General features: G+C 38.1%; 1 protein-coding gene across 1 annotated transcript in view; it reads left to right on the top strand.

Annotated features, from left to right (window-relative positions):
• The window catches only part of SIDT1 (SID1 transmembrane family member 1), a 172,469-nt gene that overhangs the window by 67,753 nt on the left and 84,790 nt on the right, over positions 1 to 19,926 (top strand). The window contains exons 4-7 of the mRNA XM_036745918.1: positions 5,919 to 5,964; positions 15,029 to 15,130; positions 15,920 to 16,003; positions 19,343 to 19,430. Of these exons, the coding sequence (XP_036601813.1) occupies positions 5,919 to 5,964; positions 15,029 to 15,130; positions 15,920 to 16,003; positions 19,343 to 19,430 (320 nt within the window). The remainder of the gene's footprint in view (positions 1 to 5,918; positions 5,965 to 15,028; positions 15,131 to 15,919; positions 16,004 to 19,342; positions 19,431 to 19,926) is intronic.

The following is a 19,926-nucleotide window of genomic DNA, read 5'->3' as shown; positions in this document are numbered from 1 at the left end:
TCTAGTCCATTTCATACCCAAAAGGCATTCTCACTATGACACAACTAAAGAGTGGTTATCCAGCCTTCGATCAAAGACCTCCAATGAAAGGAAACACACTTACCTCTTCTTAAGGCAGCCCATTCCACTTTTAGATACCTCTAATTATTATAATGTTTCTCCTGATGTTAATCTAAACTTCCCCTTTTGACGCTTTCATCCATTGCTCCTAATTTTACCCTCCGAGGCTAAAAAGAAGTCCAAGCCTTCGTCCACATGACAGTCCTTCAAATAAATACTTGAAGATAGCTCTCCTGCCCAGCCTCCTTGAATTTCTCTTCTCCCGGTTGTGATCCCCACTCCCTTCAACCAATCACTTCATATGGCATGGACCCATAGATGTCTTCTATCTTGATTGCCCTCCTGTGGAAATTCTCCAATTTATCAATATCCTTTCTAAACTATGGTTCCCAGAATCAAATACAACACTCCAGATATCATATAACCGGGGCAGAGTATTATAGCTGGACTATTTGTCTGGACTGTTTGTTGTTGAGACATTTCAGTCGTGTCTGACTCTTTGTGACCCCATTTGGGGTTTTCTTGGCAAAGATACTGGAGTGGTCCGCCATTTCCTTCTCCAGCTCATTTTACAGATGAGGAAACTGAGGTAAACAGGGATAAGTGACTTGCCTGGGATCACATAGATAGTAAGTGTCTAAGGCTGGATTTGAACTCAAGATGATGAATCTCTCTGTCTCCAGGCCCAGCGTTGTATCCACCGCCACCCCTAACTGTCTCAGCTAATGAAGCCTAAAATTATATTATCTTTATGGCTCTGATCACATCGCTGACTCACAAAATCCTTTTCAACAAACTACTTTCTAGACATACTTCCTCCCTATCTTGTACTTGTGAAGTCAGTCTTTTGAACCCATGCGTAAAACTTTAGATTTATCCCTATTAAATTCCATCCTATTAGATTTAGCCTACTGTTCTCTCTTCTTCTTCTTCTGAGCTCCCTTTGGGTCCTGACTGTCATCCAGCCTGTCAGCTTTCCTTGGCTTTATGTCCCCTGAAAACTTGATAAGGACGCTGTCTATAGCTTTATTCCTATCACTGATGAAAACGTTGGGCAGAATAGGGCCAAATACAGATCCTGGGGCGAGCCTCTAGAGACTTCCTTTCAAGTTGGCATCAAATCTTTAATGCCTGCCTACCCTCTGAGTTTGGCCTTTGAACTAGTTCTGAAATGCAGTAATCTAATTGTACTGCCATCTAGCCCCCATCTCTGCATTCTTCCCAAGAATAAAATGAAGTGCTTTCTCTATTGAATACCTTGCTGAAATTCAGCCATGTCTAGAGCATTTCCCCTGACTTACCAGTTTAGTGACTGTCACAAAAGGAAATAAGGTTAGTCTGGCATGACCTGTTCTCTTGTTTTTTTCTCTCATTATTTCCTTTGACATTCTCGATCTTTTGTTCCTCTAAATGAATCTTGTTATTTTTCTGTCTAGTTCTATCAAGTTAACTCTTTGGTTTTGGTTTTTTTTTAAGAAAGCCAACATGATATAGTGGTCTCAGGGTAGGAAGAGGCAGGCTCAAGTCCTACCTGTCGGTACATGCTGGCTTTGGGACCATGGAGAAGTCACGTCAACTCTCAGGACCCCAGGCAGCAATCTAGCTTGTGAGACAACTGCTGATCTACATCAATAAAAGCAGTGTCCTCACTGGGAGTTTGCTCTGTAAATAAAATTACAAGTCCATAAAAAAAATACCTTAGTAATTTGATTGGTAGGACACCATCTCTATAAATTAAGTTGTAGTGCCCCCTCTGGGACTGTGTTCTCAACTCTACGTTCACAGATTGCCAATTGGGTCCTTAGGAGGGCAACTACCTCAGTAGTCATGAGTAGTAGTGAGTACCCTTCTAGGGTAATTGGTGGGTCTGCTTTCCTAAAACTAGAGCTCACAAACACCACCACTGTGCTTTAATAACCAGTCAGCAGATACAATTAACCCAAAGCAAAGTATTTACTGATTTACCGGGACAGTGTCCCAAGAACCGTAGCTATAAAACATTCCCTTCATAAATCTGCAGCATGCTTTTCCGCAGATCCACACAGCCTGAACGGAAGAGTAGGCAGAGATACAGACTATGTTGGTAGTATTGGCACACATCTAGAGAGACATGTGACCAAGGCAGTTCACACCTTTTGGCACTACAGGTCCCCCATGTCTTTTTTCTGTTAGTGTTTTCTCCCTTGGGCGTAGGATCTTCAATAGGCAGTTTGTTCAGTTGGGCTCCTTGGGCCTACTCCTCCCCACATCTTGACTCCTGACTACCAGGGCTCTCTTGAATCCATGGCTGACTCTCTTCTTAGCTGCCAAGGGTCACTTATTGGAGTCACTTCCTGCTCTCTCTCCCTCTCCTCTCTTGTCACTTATGTCTTGTTTCAATCTCCTTTCCCCACAGAAAAGGACGTAGACCATATTCCACAAACCTGCTTTCTGCCTTGACTTTCTTGGAAAGCTTTCTTTTTAAGGGACGCCGGTGGCGTGACCAATTTTTAGCCAGCCAGTGGCAAGCTACCCCTCTAATTGTATCAGGGAGAACTAAGTAACACAACATGTCCTTAAAATTCATTTAACTCATTAATACCTCATTTATCTAACACCTATCTGCCATTTAATTCCTGCGATAACATCGAATGGTCAGAGGGAGACAAAAAACCAGCATTCTTGTTAGATTCGCCTTTTTCCCACACCCGAATTAGACATTTACTGTCCCTAACAAATCAAGTAGGCTGTTTTTGGCACATTCATCCATATTCCCAGTTGTGGATAGTTCTCTAATGACTTGGGGAGGCTCAAGCATTATTCTTTTGAATACCTTCCTCAGTGCCTTGTATTTAAGAGCTTCAGCAAAATCCTTGAGGCACAGTTCTTGGACAATCTGGAAATTAACATGCTTTCATGAAAGAAAAGGCCTACCGTTGCTGCTGGACCTGGAATTACACACCTCAAATTCATGGTTATACAATTTAATAAGCCAACATCACTTTACAAATTCTCATAGGTTACCACCTGCCTTAGTGTTTGGAAAGGCCAAAGATAATAAGGAAAAGAAAAGGGAAAACAAAGTCAGGCTTTCCCACTCTGAGGGAAGTCTGGTGACAAGTTGGCTCCCTGCAGGGATAAAGGAGTTGGGGTTCAGTAGAAGTTATCCCTTCATTTTCGGGTGAGCAATCAAACTGCCCAGGATGGAAATTCTTCTGCATCACTATAACACAGAGGGAATTTCAACTATAGGTACACACAAAAAAAAAATTCCCATGAGTCCCTGAAATATATAAGGTACTTAAAATTTCCCCAGGGCATTTCTGTAGCACATAGTACAATACAAATGGAGATCCAAACTCACTCCTCAATAGGACAGTTAGCTGTTTAAAAAGGAATAAAACAAACTCGGAAATTTGCCAAAGAAGTTAAACTCCCAAAGGGGCACTAAGCCCTTAGGGTTGGTTGATTTCTCAGAGTTTCTCAGAGTTTCTGACCCTAGGTTAAACCAAACTTATCTTATAGACCTATCCTTATGAACAGTCCATAAGGATCTCAGACAAATCATCTAGACTCATGCCACAATAAAATGAGTAATGTAGGTCTGCTCAAAAGTTTTAAAAAAAGTTATATAGTGACTTCTTCCCATATACCTAAATCAAATTCAGTTTTCAGTGTTTAAGGCACTACTAAATTTAAAATTTAGTAATCCTTCTGCCTTTCATACATTCAAAGTTATGTAGAAACCTCTCTCATGTGGGGCCACATATTCTCCCAGTCACCTGGCCTTGTATGCTGGGTGTTATCCATGACTCCTCCCTCTCTCTCACCTCACCCATGCAAAGTCTTGTCAATTGTGCCTTCACAACATCTCTTGTATACACCCTCTTTTCTCCTCTAATGTTGCTACCTGGAACACCTCATACCTTGATTATTGCAGTAGCCCTCAAGTCTCTTTCCATTCCAGTCCATCCTCCATTCAGCTGTCAAATTCATTTTCCTAAAGCACAGATCTGACCATGTCATCCTTTTCTCCGTCTCATCCCACCTCCAATTAGGTAAATCCCAGTGGCTTCCTTTTGTCTCTAGGATTAAATATAAAATTCTCTGCTTGGCTGCCAAAGCGCTTCATGACTTGGCTCCCTCCCACCACATACTCAGTGATTAAGTGACACTGGCCTCTTTGCTATTTCTTGAATAAGACATTCCATCTCCTGACACTAGGCATTCCCATTGACTGTCCCCCAGGCCTGGGATTCTCTTCCTCCTCATCTCTATCTCCTGTTTCCATGATTACCTTCAGGTCTCAGTAAAAACCCTACCTTCTACAAGAAATCTTTCCCATTTCCCTTAATGCTCGAGCTTTCCCTCAGTTGTTTATCTCCAGTTTATCCTATCTATATCTTGTTTGTACATAGTTGTTTGTCTCCCCTGTTAGACTGTGATCTCCTTGAGATGAGAGACTTTTTTTTCTTCTTTTATATCTCCATGCTTATCACAGTGCCTGGCACATAGAAGGCACATAATAAATGCTTCCTGACTCAACTTGGTTAGCCATCATGGAAGGAGGATCGCATTGCCTAGCTATGGACTTGAGAAGTTAGTGATTACTTGCCAGTTGACCATCTGGACTTGTCACTAGAAAATCTCTAAGGTCATGAATCTGTTTATTGTCATGAGCTATATTCGCCTCCTATATCCTGGTCATTTCTAGGACAAAATACAAATTCCACAGCCTGGCATTTAAGGCCTTTCATAATTCATGTGCCATCTTATTTCCAGATCCATTTTATATTATTACTTCTCATGGAATCTGTATTCTAGTTAAACTGGCCTACTGTTCCCTGGTTTTGATGTGCCATCTCCTCTCTGCATGCCTCCATGGCTCTCTCTCAGCCTTGGAACACACTCCATCCTCATCTAACTCCATCCCAGAATTACTAGATTGCTTCAGAACTCGGGCTCTGTTGCCGCCACCTATGGGAAGCCCCTCCTGATAACCCCAGTTGAAAGTGCTCTCTCTCCTGAAATTACTTTATATTCACTTACCTTTGTATCTACTCTTATTTCCCGGCTCTCCTAGAATGTAAATTCTGTGAGGAGTTGTTTCACTTTTGTTTTGGTGTCTCTACTGGCTAGCACAGTATCTTGTACAAACTAAGTTCTTAACAAACGTTTATTGGATTGAGTTACACACACACACATACACACAAATCATCTGCCATCATCATCTACCTTAATAAGAGGGCTGAACTAGACATTTCTCAAATTTGGTGGGTGAGGGGGACAATATCTGTATTGCCAGAGAATCCTAAGGCAAAAGTGATGGGAAGCCTTTGTATAGGGCTGTACATGTAGTAGAGATCACTATCAGGATTTACATAGAAAAGGGAATAAGCATTTATTAAATTCCTGCTATGCGCCAGGCACTGTACTAAGTGCTTTTCGCAATTATCTCATTATATCTATCGCTACAACCCTACAAAGGTGGCGCTATTATCATCTCTGTTTTACAATGAAGGAAACTGAAGCAGATAGAGATAAAGTGACCTTCCTGGGGTCATTTAGCTAGTAAGTGACTGCAATTGGATTTGAACTCAGGCCTTCCTGACTCCGGGCCCAACACTCTATCCACTACACCACCTTTATTATTTTATTATGTATTATTCCCTGGATACTTTAAAAGACACAAAAATGCTGCCTTATCTGACCCCTGTCCATATGTTCTGGAGACTTGAAGCAACTAGGGCAAAATGATCCCTGTATAAACACCAAAAAGTGATGCTTTATTTTTCACTGTCATAGTTTAAAATGATTGTAAATTCAGCCCTACTTACTTATGTTCCTCTCCTTTTCCCTTTCCCTGTTCTCTTTCTCAGGACAAATGTTGCCTTTCATTTCACTGCCAGCCCCTCTCAACCTCAGGTAAGTCATATTTCTGAGGAATATTTATTATTCACCTACTGTTGCAAATTAAGAAAGCTATATATAAGGTCAGAGAGAAACGAACATGTGCTTTATTCACTTTCCAGAATTTTGGACAGAGAATTTAACCTTACTTCTGAAACTAATGTAAAGTAGAAGAAATGATACTTATTTGCAGGATGTTACTATGCCATGCCCTATCCTGAACCCAGGCATATGGTTTATATCAAGTTCAGTCCTGGAAGGAGCTTTCCTCTAGTTATAGATGTTGGACTCCCTTTTCTCATACTCTTTGGCTCATTAAATCACCTAATCAGGTGGCCTGGGGAAAAAGTACTTAGGAGGTAGATAACTTGTATGTAGGTCTCCCCTAAGCCAGGAATACTTAATATGCAATATTAATCAGATAGGGGGGAAGTAATTTATTCCTATACATAATAATCTCATTTCTCATTAACAGAATGATAAAAATGAAAATCAGTAACAACTTAGAACTACTGTTATAATTTTCTGGGAAGCTGATATTTAAACCTCATCAAAATATAGAGCAGTCAGTATTGCTAATTAGGTATTTTCTATTTCACCTCTGCTTGGCACTGTCCTTACAATTCTTGACAAAACAGCCAATCCTCTTGTTAGAGGACAACCTCTCAGATGTGGAATCTTCCCTCGCCAACAGCTAGCTACAACTGATGGGACCAGAGTTTCCAGGACTTTCAAACTGGCAAGGCCACTTTCAAACCTGGACACATCCATTTTGGGGTGCTCATTTGAAAGGCAGCCTGGCATCCATTCAAAAGCTCACCTCATTAAGACTTGACCTCACAGCTTCTCAGGGAGTTGGACAAATTGCCCCTTATCCCATATGACTCTTGGGAAACAGCCCAAAACAATCCATATACTTGGCAACCAGAAAGGAAGAGATTGTCTAAGATAGCTAAAGCTCAAGTAACTAATATAAACCCAAAATTTTGTAGTATGGTACATTTTAAAACAAATTGGTACAACAAAGTAGAAAGTGTTTGATATTTAAATTTGTCTTTCCTAGTTATTTATCTTCTTCTTTATGGAGTTTTCCAAATGCTATTCTGCAAAACCCTTTTGTTCTGCAGGTCTTGAATTAGGGGTTCTATATGAATATTGTAATATTAGTGTTTTTCTTCCAAAATTTCAAATGTGAAATTATGTGTATGGTTGAAAAATCCTTACAGCATTTATGTGTTCTATCAATATAATTTAAGCCCAAAGTGTTCTGTGGTCAAATTGAGGAGTCAGGGTGATAGGAAATAGGACGGGCACATACATACAACAATTTCAATAAGATCTGATCATGGAAACAACTTCCTTCCCATTTCTAGTTATTCCAAAGGGGCATGTGCCAATCTTAGTGAAATGGGCTAATCATCATAGGTAAAAACATCTGGCTAATGTGACTGCAGGGGCAAGGAATCAATAGCAAATCTTTAAAGGAAAAGCCTCACGTTTTGATAGTTTTTCACCCAGATTCCAGTTTCCTTATTTGTGAAGCAATAGTCTTTTTCTGTTACAATTTCTTATTAATCCTAGGATCATTAAATTCTAGTTTGTATTCCTTGCATCCTATATTTGACATTTTATAAATCTAACACTTTCTAATAGTGGGTTTATGTGCATCTGGCAGGGGGTAAGGTAGAATTAGTTATTTCCATTTGTATGGTTTCCACCTTAGTGGTGGAGCAGTGCTCCGTGTTCCCAACTCCTCTCCCAAGTGGGGCATTCTCTTTAGGCAAAACCCTTAGCTCCATCCCTTGAAGGGAGCAAGTTTCTTTTACCTGCACAGGAAGAACAAGAAACTGATAGTACCTGAAACAACTGGCCTCAGTAGAAATGAATCTAGCCCTTCTTCCATAGGGTCTACTGTAAAGCTCAGTGGTGCCTGAGCTTCTTTTGGTCTGCCTCTACTTGGTTGTTGTTTATATTTGGGAAGTTGTAAAATATGAATCAATAAAATATCTTTTCAGTCTATCTCTAAGGCCTATGCTGGAAATATTCCCAGCAGTTATGAAAAATCTACCTCTCTTCCTAGATACCTGGCCACCCATCTGCACCCCTTCTACCAAGGACACACATAAAGCAGTGCAATAATAATGACCATATGGTTTTAAAAGCCAGTTTCTTTTAAAGGAGGTGGTAAAACAGAAAGCTAACAGACTTTAATTAACAAGAATTGGTAAAAACAGATTTCTCTCTCCCTAGAGATGACAGGAGGAGAAGCAGAGAGGAGGAAAGTTTTATCTGTTTCTACAGCATTACGGGCACAGCAGTTGCTATCTGGCTTGTACTCAGCTCAAATGACACACAAGCAGCATTTTTTTTTCTCCTAGCCCCTTTTAATTTTGTGGTTTAAGCTCCTTAATCATAGAGGCTGTGGCAGGGGCAGGAAGCAGGCCCAGCCTCCTGCTTTTTGTCAGAATGGTGCTGAAGCCTCTCTGGCAGAGGAGATCATGACAGGAATGGGCAGTAGCCCCTGCCTCCCCACACCATCACATCGCTCTGGTGCTGGAGCTTCCTAGTATAATTCGGCCAGAATTCCTCATGTCTCTCCTGAGGTTTCAGCTCTTCTTTCTCCTTTAGGGTGAGACAGTGAGAAACTCCACATACACAAGTGCTTCATTTGCTGATAGTCATTTTGCTAGTTTCCTAACAACTGTTTTCAAGATACAAAGAGAAGGTTTTTCAATTTTAAATATTCAGATAAAACAAAACAAAGCATTTTAATTTATTTTATCACAGCACTAACAAAAATGCTTTTGTGTCGGTGGCTTAAACCTAATTGAATATAGTCCTTGTTTTCTTGCCATGTTGACTTCCTGGAAATTTAGTTATAAGACAGATGGCATTTTACCGTAGGAACAAAGTTATAATTGTAGGTTGAATTCCTAAGGACCTGATTTCAAGTAAATCACAAATACATCATAAAAGTAAAGATACAGTTCTAAATCTCTGTATTCATTGTTTGAGGCACCCTTGGCAAGAAGGGCCTAGGTTATTTTTGAGGGGTCTCACCCTTCTCTTGACTTAAATCTTTCATAAACCTGCAGAAAATCTCTTGACTGGACTACGTAATAGTCTATTTGCAAGCACACAGGCCATGATATAGCTAAAGAAAGTTTTGATTAAAAGAAAATGAGAATCGAAGGATCCTCTATTCTATTCTATGAGCTGCAGTAGAGTTAGGTCTCATGAGAAAGGCCCCATGTTGAGTGTGTCGCATGATCCCTTAGAGCCCCAGTACTCTCATTCTGGTGAATTCTATGAATCGACACAGAGAGTTTACTCTCAACTTCTCCAAGTCTTCATGGGCTCCCTTCCGTGGCAGGCTTGTTGTTCTCTGCTTTTGGCTGTCACCTGTCATCTTTGGTATCTAATGAGCAATTCTTCTGCATGCTCTCTCCAATGTCCTCTACAGTGGCTGCTTATTAACCCTCCCCTCGATAGTAGCTCCTGCAGTCTCCTTTGCATAAATATCATCCTCATCTATCCTTGGATGTTCTACCAGCATCTCTTCATCAGCCATTTATTTCCCTGGGTACATTTGGTGTTGGGCAGCTAGGTGGTGCAGTGGCACCAGGCCTGGAGTTTGGAGGACCTGAGTTCAGATGTAGCCTCCAACACTAGTTGTGTGACCCTGAGCAAGTCATTTAACCCTATTGCCTCTGTTTTCTCATCTGTAAAATGAGCTGGAGATGGAAAACCACTCCAGTATGTTTGCCAAGAAAACCCCAAATGGAGTCAAAAAGAGTTGGACATGACTGAACAACATAACATTTGGTATTATACTCCCCTCACTGAGAGTCTCTTTCCTTGTCCAAATAGGAATTAAAGGTCTTCCCTACAAAGGTCATAGTTTTCAGAGTAAGTGACCAAATCAAAGACTTCCCCCTTGCTGAGGTTTGTTCCCTCCTCATAGAGAAATTTCCCTCCTCATATAGAAATTCACCCAATAGAGCTTCCACCAATCTTGACATACACAGACTTATTCCAGAGCAAAGTCTTTATGTAATCTCTCTTTGGAGACACACCTTCTCTTTGGAGTCTAACAAAGTTCCCTTTAACATCAGGCCTGGCTTCCTTTTCCTGAGGGACCGCACCCTACTGATCTGGAGACTAAGTATTCCAAATAATTCCTGGGTGAGACTACCGTTCAACTCCTATCAGGTGACACTGCATCAGTCTGCAGCAATGGAAGCACAAGATATTTCCCATGTAAATGTCAAAATCATACAGGATTCTTTGATACATATGCAAAATTCAAATTTATTTTTAATTTCAGTTCCAAATTCTACCCCTCCCTCTCCCTCCTCTACCCATTGAGGAGGCAAGAATTAGAATATCCATTTTACATGTAAAATGTAAAACACATTTCCTTACTAGTCTTGCTCTGAAAAAAAAAAGAACAAGAAAAAGAAAAAAAATGCGGTTCAGTCTGCACTCTGAGTCTATCAATTCTCTATCAGGAAGTGGATCACATTTTTCATCATGAGCCTTTTGGGGTTGTGCTGGATCATTGTATGGATCAGAGTTACTAAGTCTTTCACGGTGTACATGGTAGTATCCATAGTAACAATAATATTGTAAAGATAATCAATTGTGAAAGACAGTAACTCTGATTCTCCTGGTTCTGCTCACATCACTCTGTACCAGATCATATGTGACCTTTAGATTATTAATGTCAAGTGGTCCATAAAACAGAGACATGTATTCTTGCTAACGTATCTTTGCCACAGTTGTGGAGGATGTACAATACAGAGAACAAAGGACAGAAAGAATCCCTATTGATGGCGAGGTACTTCAGATGCTCCTGCTTGCAAGTGATAAGCCAATTGCATAAGCCCCCAGAACACTGCATAATCTCCTTGATAAGATCCACAATCATTCAAAAAAACCAAACCCAGACCAATCAGATTTTTAGTTTAATCCTCGCAGGAAAACTCAGGTGGATGAAAAGATGCCTATTGTCTCGAATATGATATGCAATTGACTGCATAGTCCAAAAAGCTAGCATCTTGGACAAACACTGTAGATGGACAATAAACTTTACCTAGAATCGAATAGGAGAAAATAAGTAGGCTAGATTGTATTTGGAAAATTATATAAGGCTTTCAGTGACTCCAAAACTTCTCCCTGAAACGAAGGACTATCTTTTTAATATTAATATCCTTCTGGTCAGTAAACATTTATTTTAACTCTTTTTTTGAGGGGGAAGGCAGGGCCTTATATTAACTTTTATTATTGTTATTGGTAACCAGAAAGTATGATGCAGTGGAAAGAACATTGACTTTAGAATCCAAAGAACCTAGTTCACACCTCACCTTTAGTGATTACTATGTGTGATCCTAGGCAAGTCACTTAACAGCCTTGGGCCTCAGTTTCCACATATGTAAAATGAGGTGGGTAGGACTAGCTGGAGCCCTGAGAGAACCCTATATGCATGCTCCAATGATCTATGAACAGCAATGTTCTTGATTTATAAAGTATTTTCCTTCCTTAGAAGCCAGCATTTTTCATGGCTCTCTACTCTTCTTCATTGACTTACAGGATAGCCTTGTTTGGTATGTATTGAATAGTGCTTCAAAATGAAGGAGTAAAATGAAGTGGATGGATTTGGAGGTAGAGCATCTGTTTAGAGGCACAAATACACTTGCAGAAAATGAATCACATGTGTATGTCCAGAGAGCTTTTTTTCCCCTATTGAAAAAAATAAGACTGAGAAGTATTGAAGCACACTATTTTCATTGCCCTCCTTCCCAAAATCATGTTACTTAAGAGTGCGCTGAGTCAAATTTAAGTGTGAAAATATTTTACCTTGTTCCTTAAGTATTCATTTTACTGAAGTAGTGGGATACTATTTTTTCAGTTGCAAAATTCACTTGTGACAATGACTGTATACATAAAATAAGGAGAGCAAATAAAGGTGGCAATCATATGACAGGCTTAAGACAACACAGGACTGCACAAACTATATTGAATAAACTATAGTAATTAAATAGACACACCTTTTCTCATCTGAGTCATTTTCATATAATTCCAGTGAAATTTCTCAATGAAACACTTAATTACATAGTTGGGCAAAGTTGTCACATTTTACCCTAAATAAATATGCTATAATGATATTCACTCCATCAATCAACAGAGTAGTTTAGATGTTATTAAATAACTTCCACATTCTAAATTAGATGAATCACATTCATCATTTTTTCTATTTTCAGATTTTGGAAGTCCTGTAGTAATATTTTAAGGTCACCTCTCCTTTTTTTTAATTTTAAGCATTTTTATTTATACTTTTGAGTTCCAAATTCTATCCATTCCTCCCTTTCCTTACCACCTCAGTGAGATGGTAAGCAATCAGATAAAGGTTATACATGTACAATTGGGTAAAACATTTCCATATTAGTCATTTTGTAGACTCGAATAAAAGGAAAAATGAAATAAAGAAAGTGAAAAATAGCATACTTCATTCAGTCTGTATTCAAATAATATCAGTTCTTTCTCTGGAAGTGGATAGTGTGCTCCACCATTAGTCCTCTGGGATTGTCTTGGATCATTGTATTGCTAAGAATACCTAAGTCATTCATAGTTCTTCATCAAACAATATTGCTATTACTGTGTACAACTTTCTCCTGATTCTGTTCTTCTCACTATGCATCAGTTCATGTAAGACTTTCCAGGTTTTTATGAAATCATCCTGCTTGTCAATATTCCATTACAATCATATTCCACAGCTTATTTAGTAAATTCCCAATTATTGAGCATTTCTTCAATTTCCAATTCTTAGCCACCACAAAAAGAGCTGCTATAAATATTTTTGTACAAATAGATCCTTTTCCCTTTGTGGGGGATGTTTTTGGAATACAGACCCAGCAGTGGTATTGCTGAATCAAAGGGTATTATACACAGCTTTCTAGCCCCTTGGGCATAGCTCCAAATTGTTCTCCAGAATGGTTGGATCAGTTCAGAACTCCACCAACAGTGCCTTAGTGTTCCTGTTTTCCCACATCCCCTCCAACATCCAACATTTTCCTTTTTGTCATATTAGCCAATCTAATAGGTGTGAGGTGATACCTCAGAGTTGTTTTGATTTGCATTTCTCTAATCAATAGTGATTTAGAGCATTTTTTCATATGACTATAGGTAGCTTTGATTACTTTGTCTGAAAACTGCCTGTTCATATCCTTTGACTATTTATCAACTGAAGAATGACTTATATTTTTATAAATTTGACTCATTTCTCTATATATTTGAGAAATGAGGCCTTTATCAGAGATACTTGTTGCAAATTGTGCCCCCAGTTTTCTGCTTTCTTTATAATTTTAGTTACATTGATTTTGTTTGTGCAAAAAACTTTTTAATTTTATATAAACAAAATTATCTATGTTATATTTTATAATGCTATATCATCTTGGGTCCTAAATTCTTCCCTTATCCATAAATCTGACAGATAAACTATTCCATGCTCTCTTAATTTGTTTATGGTATCATCCTTTATGTGTAAATCATGTACCCATTTTGACCTTACCTTAGTATAAAGTGTGAGAGGTTGGTCTATACCTAATTTCTGCCATACTCTTTTCCAGTTTTCCCAGCAGTTTTCTCACATAATGAGTTTTTGTTCTAAAAGTTTTAGGTTTATCATATACTAGATTACTACGGTCATTTACTATAATGTAATTTGTACCTAATCTATTCCACTTATCCACCACTCTATTTCTTAGCCAGTACCAGATTGTTTTGATAATTACAACTTTAGAAATAGGGTTTGAGATCTGGTATGGCTAGACCATCCTCTTTCACATTTCTTTTTCATTGATTCCCTTGATATCCTGGAGCTTTTGTTCTTCCAGATGAATTTTGTTATTATTTTTTTTAGCTCTATAAAATAATTTTTTATATTTTGATTGGCAAGGCACTTAATAAGTAAATTTAGGTAGAATTGTCATTTTTATTATATTGGCTTGGCCTACCCATGAACAACTGATTGTTTTCCAATTATTTACATCTGACTTTATTCTCTGAAAAGTGTGTTCATAGTTTTGTTCATATAGTTCCCAGGTTTCTCTTGGCAGATAGACTCCTGAGTATTTTATATTGTCTACAATTATTTTAAATGGAATTTCTCTTTCCAACTCTTACTGCTGAGCTTTGTTGGTAATATATAGAAATGCTCATGGTTTGTATGGGTTTATTTTGTATCCTGCAACTTTACTAAAGTTTGTTAATAATTTCAAGTAGTTTTTAGTTGATTCTCTAGGATTTTCTAAGTATAACATCATATCATCTGCAAAGAGTGATAGTTTTGTTTCCTCATTACCTATGCTAATTCCTTTGATTTCTTTTTCTTCTCTTATTGCTATAGCTAACATTTCTAGTGCAATATTAAATACTAGAGGTGATAATGGGCATCCTTGCTTTAGTCCTGATTGTATTGGGAAGGCTTCTAGCTTATTCTCATTATAGATAATCCTTGATAATGGTTTTAGATAAATATTATTTATCATTTTAAGTTAAGTTCCATTTATGCCTATGCTTTCTAATGTTTTAATAAGAATGGGTGTTGTATTTTGTCAAAGGCTTTTTTTCTACATCTATTGAGATAATCATACAATTTCTATTGGTGGCCAATTATGCTGATAGTTTTCTTAACATTGAACCAGACCTGCATTCTTGGTATAAATCCCACCTAGTGATTGTATATGATCCTTGTGATATATTACTATAATCTTTTTTCTAATATTTTATTTAAAATTTTTTTGCATCAGTATTCATTAGGGTAATTGGTCTGTAATTTTCTTTCTCTGATTGGCTCTTTCTGGTTTGTGTATTAGCACCATATTTGTGTTGTAAAAGGAATTTGGTAGAACTCCTTGTTTGCCTATTTTTCCAAATATTTTATAGTATTGGGATTAATTGTTCTTTAAATGTTTGGTAGAGTTATAAACTTTTTTTAAAAAAATAGAAATTTAATTATGTTTCTGATTGGGGGAAAAATGTGAATATTTATGAATTTATCTCTTTCTCTTTTTCTCAGTATTTTCTATACAAGTTTCCTAAAGATGTGGACTCTGTTATCATTAAAGTGGTATCTGAAATGGTCTACCCATGTTCAGTTGTATCAGTTCAGGATATTGTGGTAAGTCCAAGTAGCTTGTGAACCTATTTAGATATTAGTATAAATAGAGGAGCAGGTATGTATATATGTGTATGTATATGTATGTACATATATATTTATGTATCTATACACACATAGATAAACTATAAACTTACTACATATTTATGGACATATATGTGTACGTGTGATACATACTATAAATGCTACTTCCAGAACAACCTAAAGAGTAGGGAGGGAGCCTTTATGTTCTAGAAAGTGAAAGGAAAAAGGAAAAAGGAAAAGAATGGAAATCACATCCTTTCATAATTTATTCCATCTCCCAATTCTTAAGCATCTAATACAATAACTTGTATGATGGAAGTTTCATGTTTTTAGTCATCAGTATTAGGAACATAAAGAGCCTTTAAATTAAAAGGAAGGAAGAAGGAAAGGAGAAACAAAGGGCTATGGGGAGAAGCAAGGCCAGATGAGGTGGAAGCTCCATGAGGAAAAGAAAATGGGTACATTTATGCTATTTTGAAAGTTTCCCCAGGCTGCATTAAGCAATAAATGGAGTATACTGTTATGTAATATTACAGATTATATTTTTGCAGTTGTCTGTGATATTAAAAAAAATTTAACTGTAGAGAAGACTTTACCTGTTATATAAGTGGGAGAGATCTAAAAGGGTTGTTTAATTTTTTTCAAGGGGAAACCATATCCATAGGTCCACAATCAGAAATTCTTGTGCTTATATAATAAGTATAGGTACCAAGACAACTATGGCAATGTTTCATGTGGCCTTTTCTTTTTACCCCAAACTTTTCATAGTGCCCAGTGTATGATCTTGACCATAATGTGGAATTTAATGGTGTTTATCAGTCCATGACCAAGAAAGCAGCTATCACTGTACAGGTGAGATACGTTCCCCTTGTAGTAGCTTTCCTTTTTCTATGACTATCACACAAAATGGTTGATAATAAATTATCTGCAATACTCTGACATCCCAGAATGAAAACTATTCCTTATGTAACTAATAACATCCTGCTTTCAAGATTAATTTAAGGCTGATGGACTCTGAATACAAATCAAAGCATACTGTTTTCACTTAATTTTTTCATGTTTTTTTCCCTTTTTGGTCTATTTCTTCTTTCGCAACTGTGACTAATATGAAAATATGTTTTACATGATTGCACATATATAACCTACATCAAATTTCTTGCCACTTTAGGAAGAAGGGAGGGCAGGGGAGGTAGGGAGAAAAATTTGGAATTCAGAATCCTGTAAAAATGAATGCTAAAAATTATCTTTACATATAATTGGAAAAATAATAAAATACTATTTTAATAAAAAGATTAGTTTAAAGGCCAGTGCCTCTAAGCCCAGAGATCAGAGCAGAGATGTGAGGAAAGGGGTACTGACTCTAGAAGTCCCTGATTTAAGTAAATAAAAGAATACCACTGTCAGCCCTGCTCCCCTCCCCACCTGGCATCCTGACAACCTTTGTGTGGAGAGTGGGATATGAAGGAACAAGTCAACAGCAAAGGGTGTGGAAATCTATCTGCTAGATAAGGCTTCAGGTTCTTCCAGATGACTAGATTCTAATCTGCTAGTTGGGGATTGCTGCTTTAAGGTGAGATTCAACTCATGAAACTTTAGGGTAATTGGGCAGCATCAAGTAATACATGGAGTTGGCCTTAAGCCCCAAAAGACCTGAGTTCAAGTCCTGTCTCTAATCCATACTGGCCTTGTGACCTTAGGTAACTCTTAACTTCTCAGTGCTTGAGACAACTGTAGCAACAATTTGGCTAGCAGCTACTGTGGCTGTGTAAAACCAACAACAACCAGCATACAGAGGGGCTGCTAACACAGGTTCTTTTGATCTGCTTTACTACAGAAAGCAAGGTTAAGGGGTTAACAATCTTACCTTAATTCAACATACAAATATCATTCACTTAGTTCAGGGCAAAAAGATCAGCTCCCTGAACTTCAAGGCAAATACAAACAAATTACAAACATACACAATATAAACAGACCAAATCACAATTCATAGTTACCAAGAAAGCATCAACATCTGAGTTCACAAGCTGGGGGGGGCTCTTAACAACAGCTGACCTAGAGTTGCACCACTCTTCCAGTGACTGAGAGCCCCAAGGGAAAACACCAACATATGGGTTTATATATCTTGTTCAGGGTCACAGGGTGCCATCATGCGCGACTCAAACCCATGTGACCTAAAAGCATCACAAACATGGGACTCAAACCCATGTGGTCTAAAGCCTCTGGCATCACAAACATCACTCAAACTCATGCAAACCAGGCTTTCCCTTGAGGCAAGGAGGTCATCAAAGACTCCTAATTTAATCAAAGAAACAAAAGCCGAATTCATCAAGGGCACTTGATTAAATAAGTGCTCCTAAAGAGAAAACAGTAAATAAAAAGTCCCACTGTAATTAATATTACAACTCCCTATACATCTATAAATTACAGAGAAGATGCTCACCTGAATTGAGAGAGAGAGTTTCCTCCCCTGGGAATTCCCTACACCAAAAAAATCACAGATCTAGTCCTTATCTCCCTAAAGGTATTCTAACACTTTGATCTACTGTCAGTAACCAAACTAGGGCTGGGATTGTTCTTTTATCATCATTTAGCATTTGTCTGACACCAATAGCTATGTGTAGATTTTACACAGGATATGCAAAGATGGAATCCCAGTCCTAACAGTTTTTTTTTTTTTATGGTGCCAATTTAAATAGATTTTATTCTCCAGGACAAGAATTGCATTTCCACTTGTTTACAGTACTGATAAAGTGCAATGTTGTTCACTTCTCTCCCTCTGCACACATTCAAGTTTTCAGAATGCCCAGATTTACACAGTAGCTTAAATGTTAACAGTTTAATTAACTTCTTTGCATCTGCTAGATGCAGAGAGAAATATTTGAACTGGCTTCGGTCTGCTGGGAGAAAAGGTACTATTTCTTGAACAGCAGTGAAAGAGCAGGGAAGAGTTAATAACTACTGATTAGGCAGCAGGCTCTATCACTTCCTTTTCTCTCTCTTTCATCTTCCAACATCTCAGATTTAATACCCAAACCTCCACTCTTATCTCTGTTATTGGGGAATGACAGAAATTTTAAAAAATGAAAACAGTAGAACACTTCTTTTTTTTACAGCATCTATGACACCAAAAAATTAAGATTCTACAAAGTATACCAATATATGAGATAGCTTCACTTTGGAAGTACTTAATAGGGACATCCACTTTGGGAGTATAACTTCTTGGCTTGAGTCCCTTTCTCTAGAACTAATGGTATATCCATGTTGTGGTATTTTGAGTCAGTGGACTAAATGTTAGGCTCAAAATGAGATAATAAAGAATTTCAGAGTTGGAATGGACTTGAAAAAGGAACTTGCCTGAACTCCTACTTTATAGATGAGGGGACTGAGGCCTAGAGATGCAATGTCACACAGTAGCAGAGCCAGGCCTCAAACGCACAGCACCTGACCCTTAGTCCAGTGTTGCTTCTCCTTCACCCCAATGGAAGAGCGTAAACGATAATCCGTAGGGCAGCTAGGTGGCACAGTAAAGAGCACCGGGCTTGGATTCATATCTTCCTCAGTTCAAGTCTTATCTCAGACACCTCTTAGCTGTGCGACCCTGGGCAAGTCACTTAACCTTGTTTGCCTCAGTTTCCTTATCTGTAAAATGAACTGTAGAAAGAAATGGCAAGCCACTCTAATATCTTTGCCAAAAAAACCCCAAATGGGGCCATGAAGAGTCAGATACGACTGAACAACAACAACAGAGAATAATCTGGAAGTGTTTGTAATGTAAAAACAAAACACATGAATAAAACTTAAAAATCTCATTCAAGTGTTCTTAAGTTTTATTTAGTTTCAATTTTTAAATAATAAAAAACATTTCACAAGGGTTAGCCAATATTAAAGCCTTTCTAAAATGTTACATTTTGCTTGTTGATGCATTAGTTTGTATAATTCCTAATATGGCATCTAGGAACAAGACAGAAGTCATGATTACATATGTTTCCTTTTACCCTCCGAACCATAAAATAGAAGCCATATCAAGATTTTGTATAGTTATGTGAATATAATTAATTACGAAGGGATTTAGGGTGGGGGTGAGCTTTACTTTCCTCTTTCTTTCTTTATTTCCCCCATCTTCCCCCGCTTCCCCTTTTCTCTCTTTCTCTTTCTTCTCTGCCTATCATAAGGTTGTTATGTCTTGTACAGAAGAAGGATTTTCCAGGAGAGCAGTTCTTTGTGGTGTTCGTGATAAAGCCTGAAGATTATGCTTGTGGAGGATCATTCATCATCCAGGGTAAGACATGGTGACAGACACTTGTCCTACAAGAGGACCCATGGGAGAGGCAAACTGGCCTGTGACGACTATCTCTAGCTCTCTGTAAATGATCTCTCACCAGAAGGGAAGAATCAGAAGAGACAATGACTTTTTCTGGGCAAGACAGTCTCAGAGATGAGGCGATGCAAGGCAAAGAGAGGAAATAATAGGTTACAAATATATTCCTTTTACAGAAGAGTGTTTAGTGTAACACACCTTCCCAAATCCTTGCACTTGTGTAGATCAAGGAATAGATCTCTTATGTGGTAAATCAAGAGACCAGGATTTTTTCCCTTGATAGGTGGTAGAAACAGAACACTGAACATTTATCGTTGTACATTTCAGTTTTGGGAAAATTCAGTTTTAAATTCTTATTGCTAAAGATACGTCTTCCCAGACAGTAAGAAATCAACGGTGTCTGTCACAGTGTGGTAACTCACCCTGAATGATGACAGGGGTATGAAGTATTGAGCCT

This window comes from Trichosurus vulpecula, chromosome 2, assembly GCF_011100635.1.
Source record: "Trichosurus vulpecula isolate mTriVul1 chromosome 2, mTriVul1.pri, whole genome shotgun sequence".
Taxonomy (NCBI): domain Eukaryota; kingdom Metazoa; phylum Chordata; class Mammalia; order Diprotodontia; family Phalangeridae; genus Trichosurus; species Trichosurus vulpecula.
Note: the sequence above shows the minus strand (reverse complement) of the source record. Positions and strands in the feature narration are given on the sequence as shown.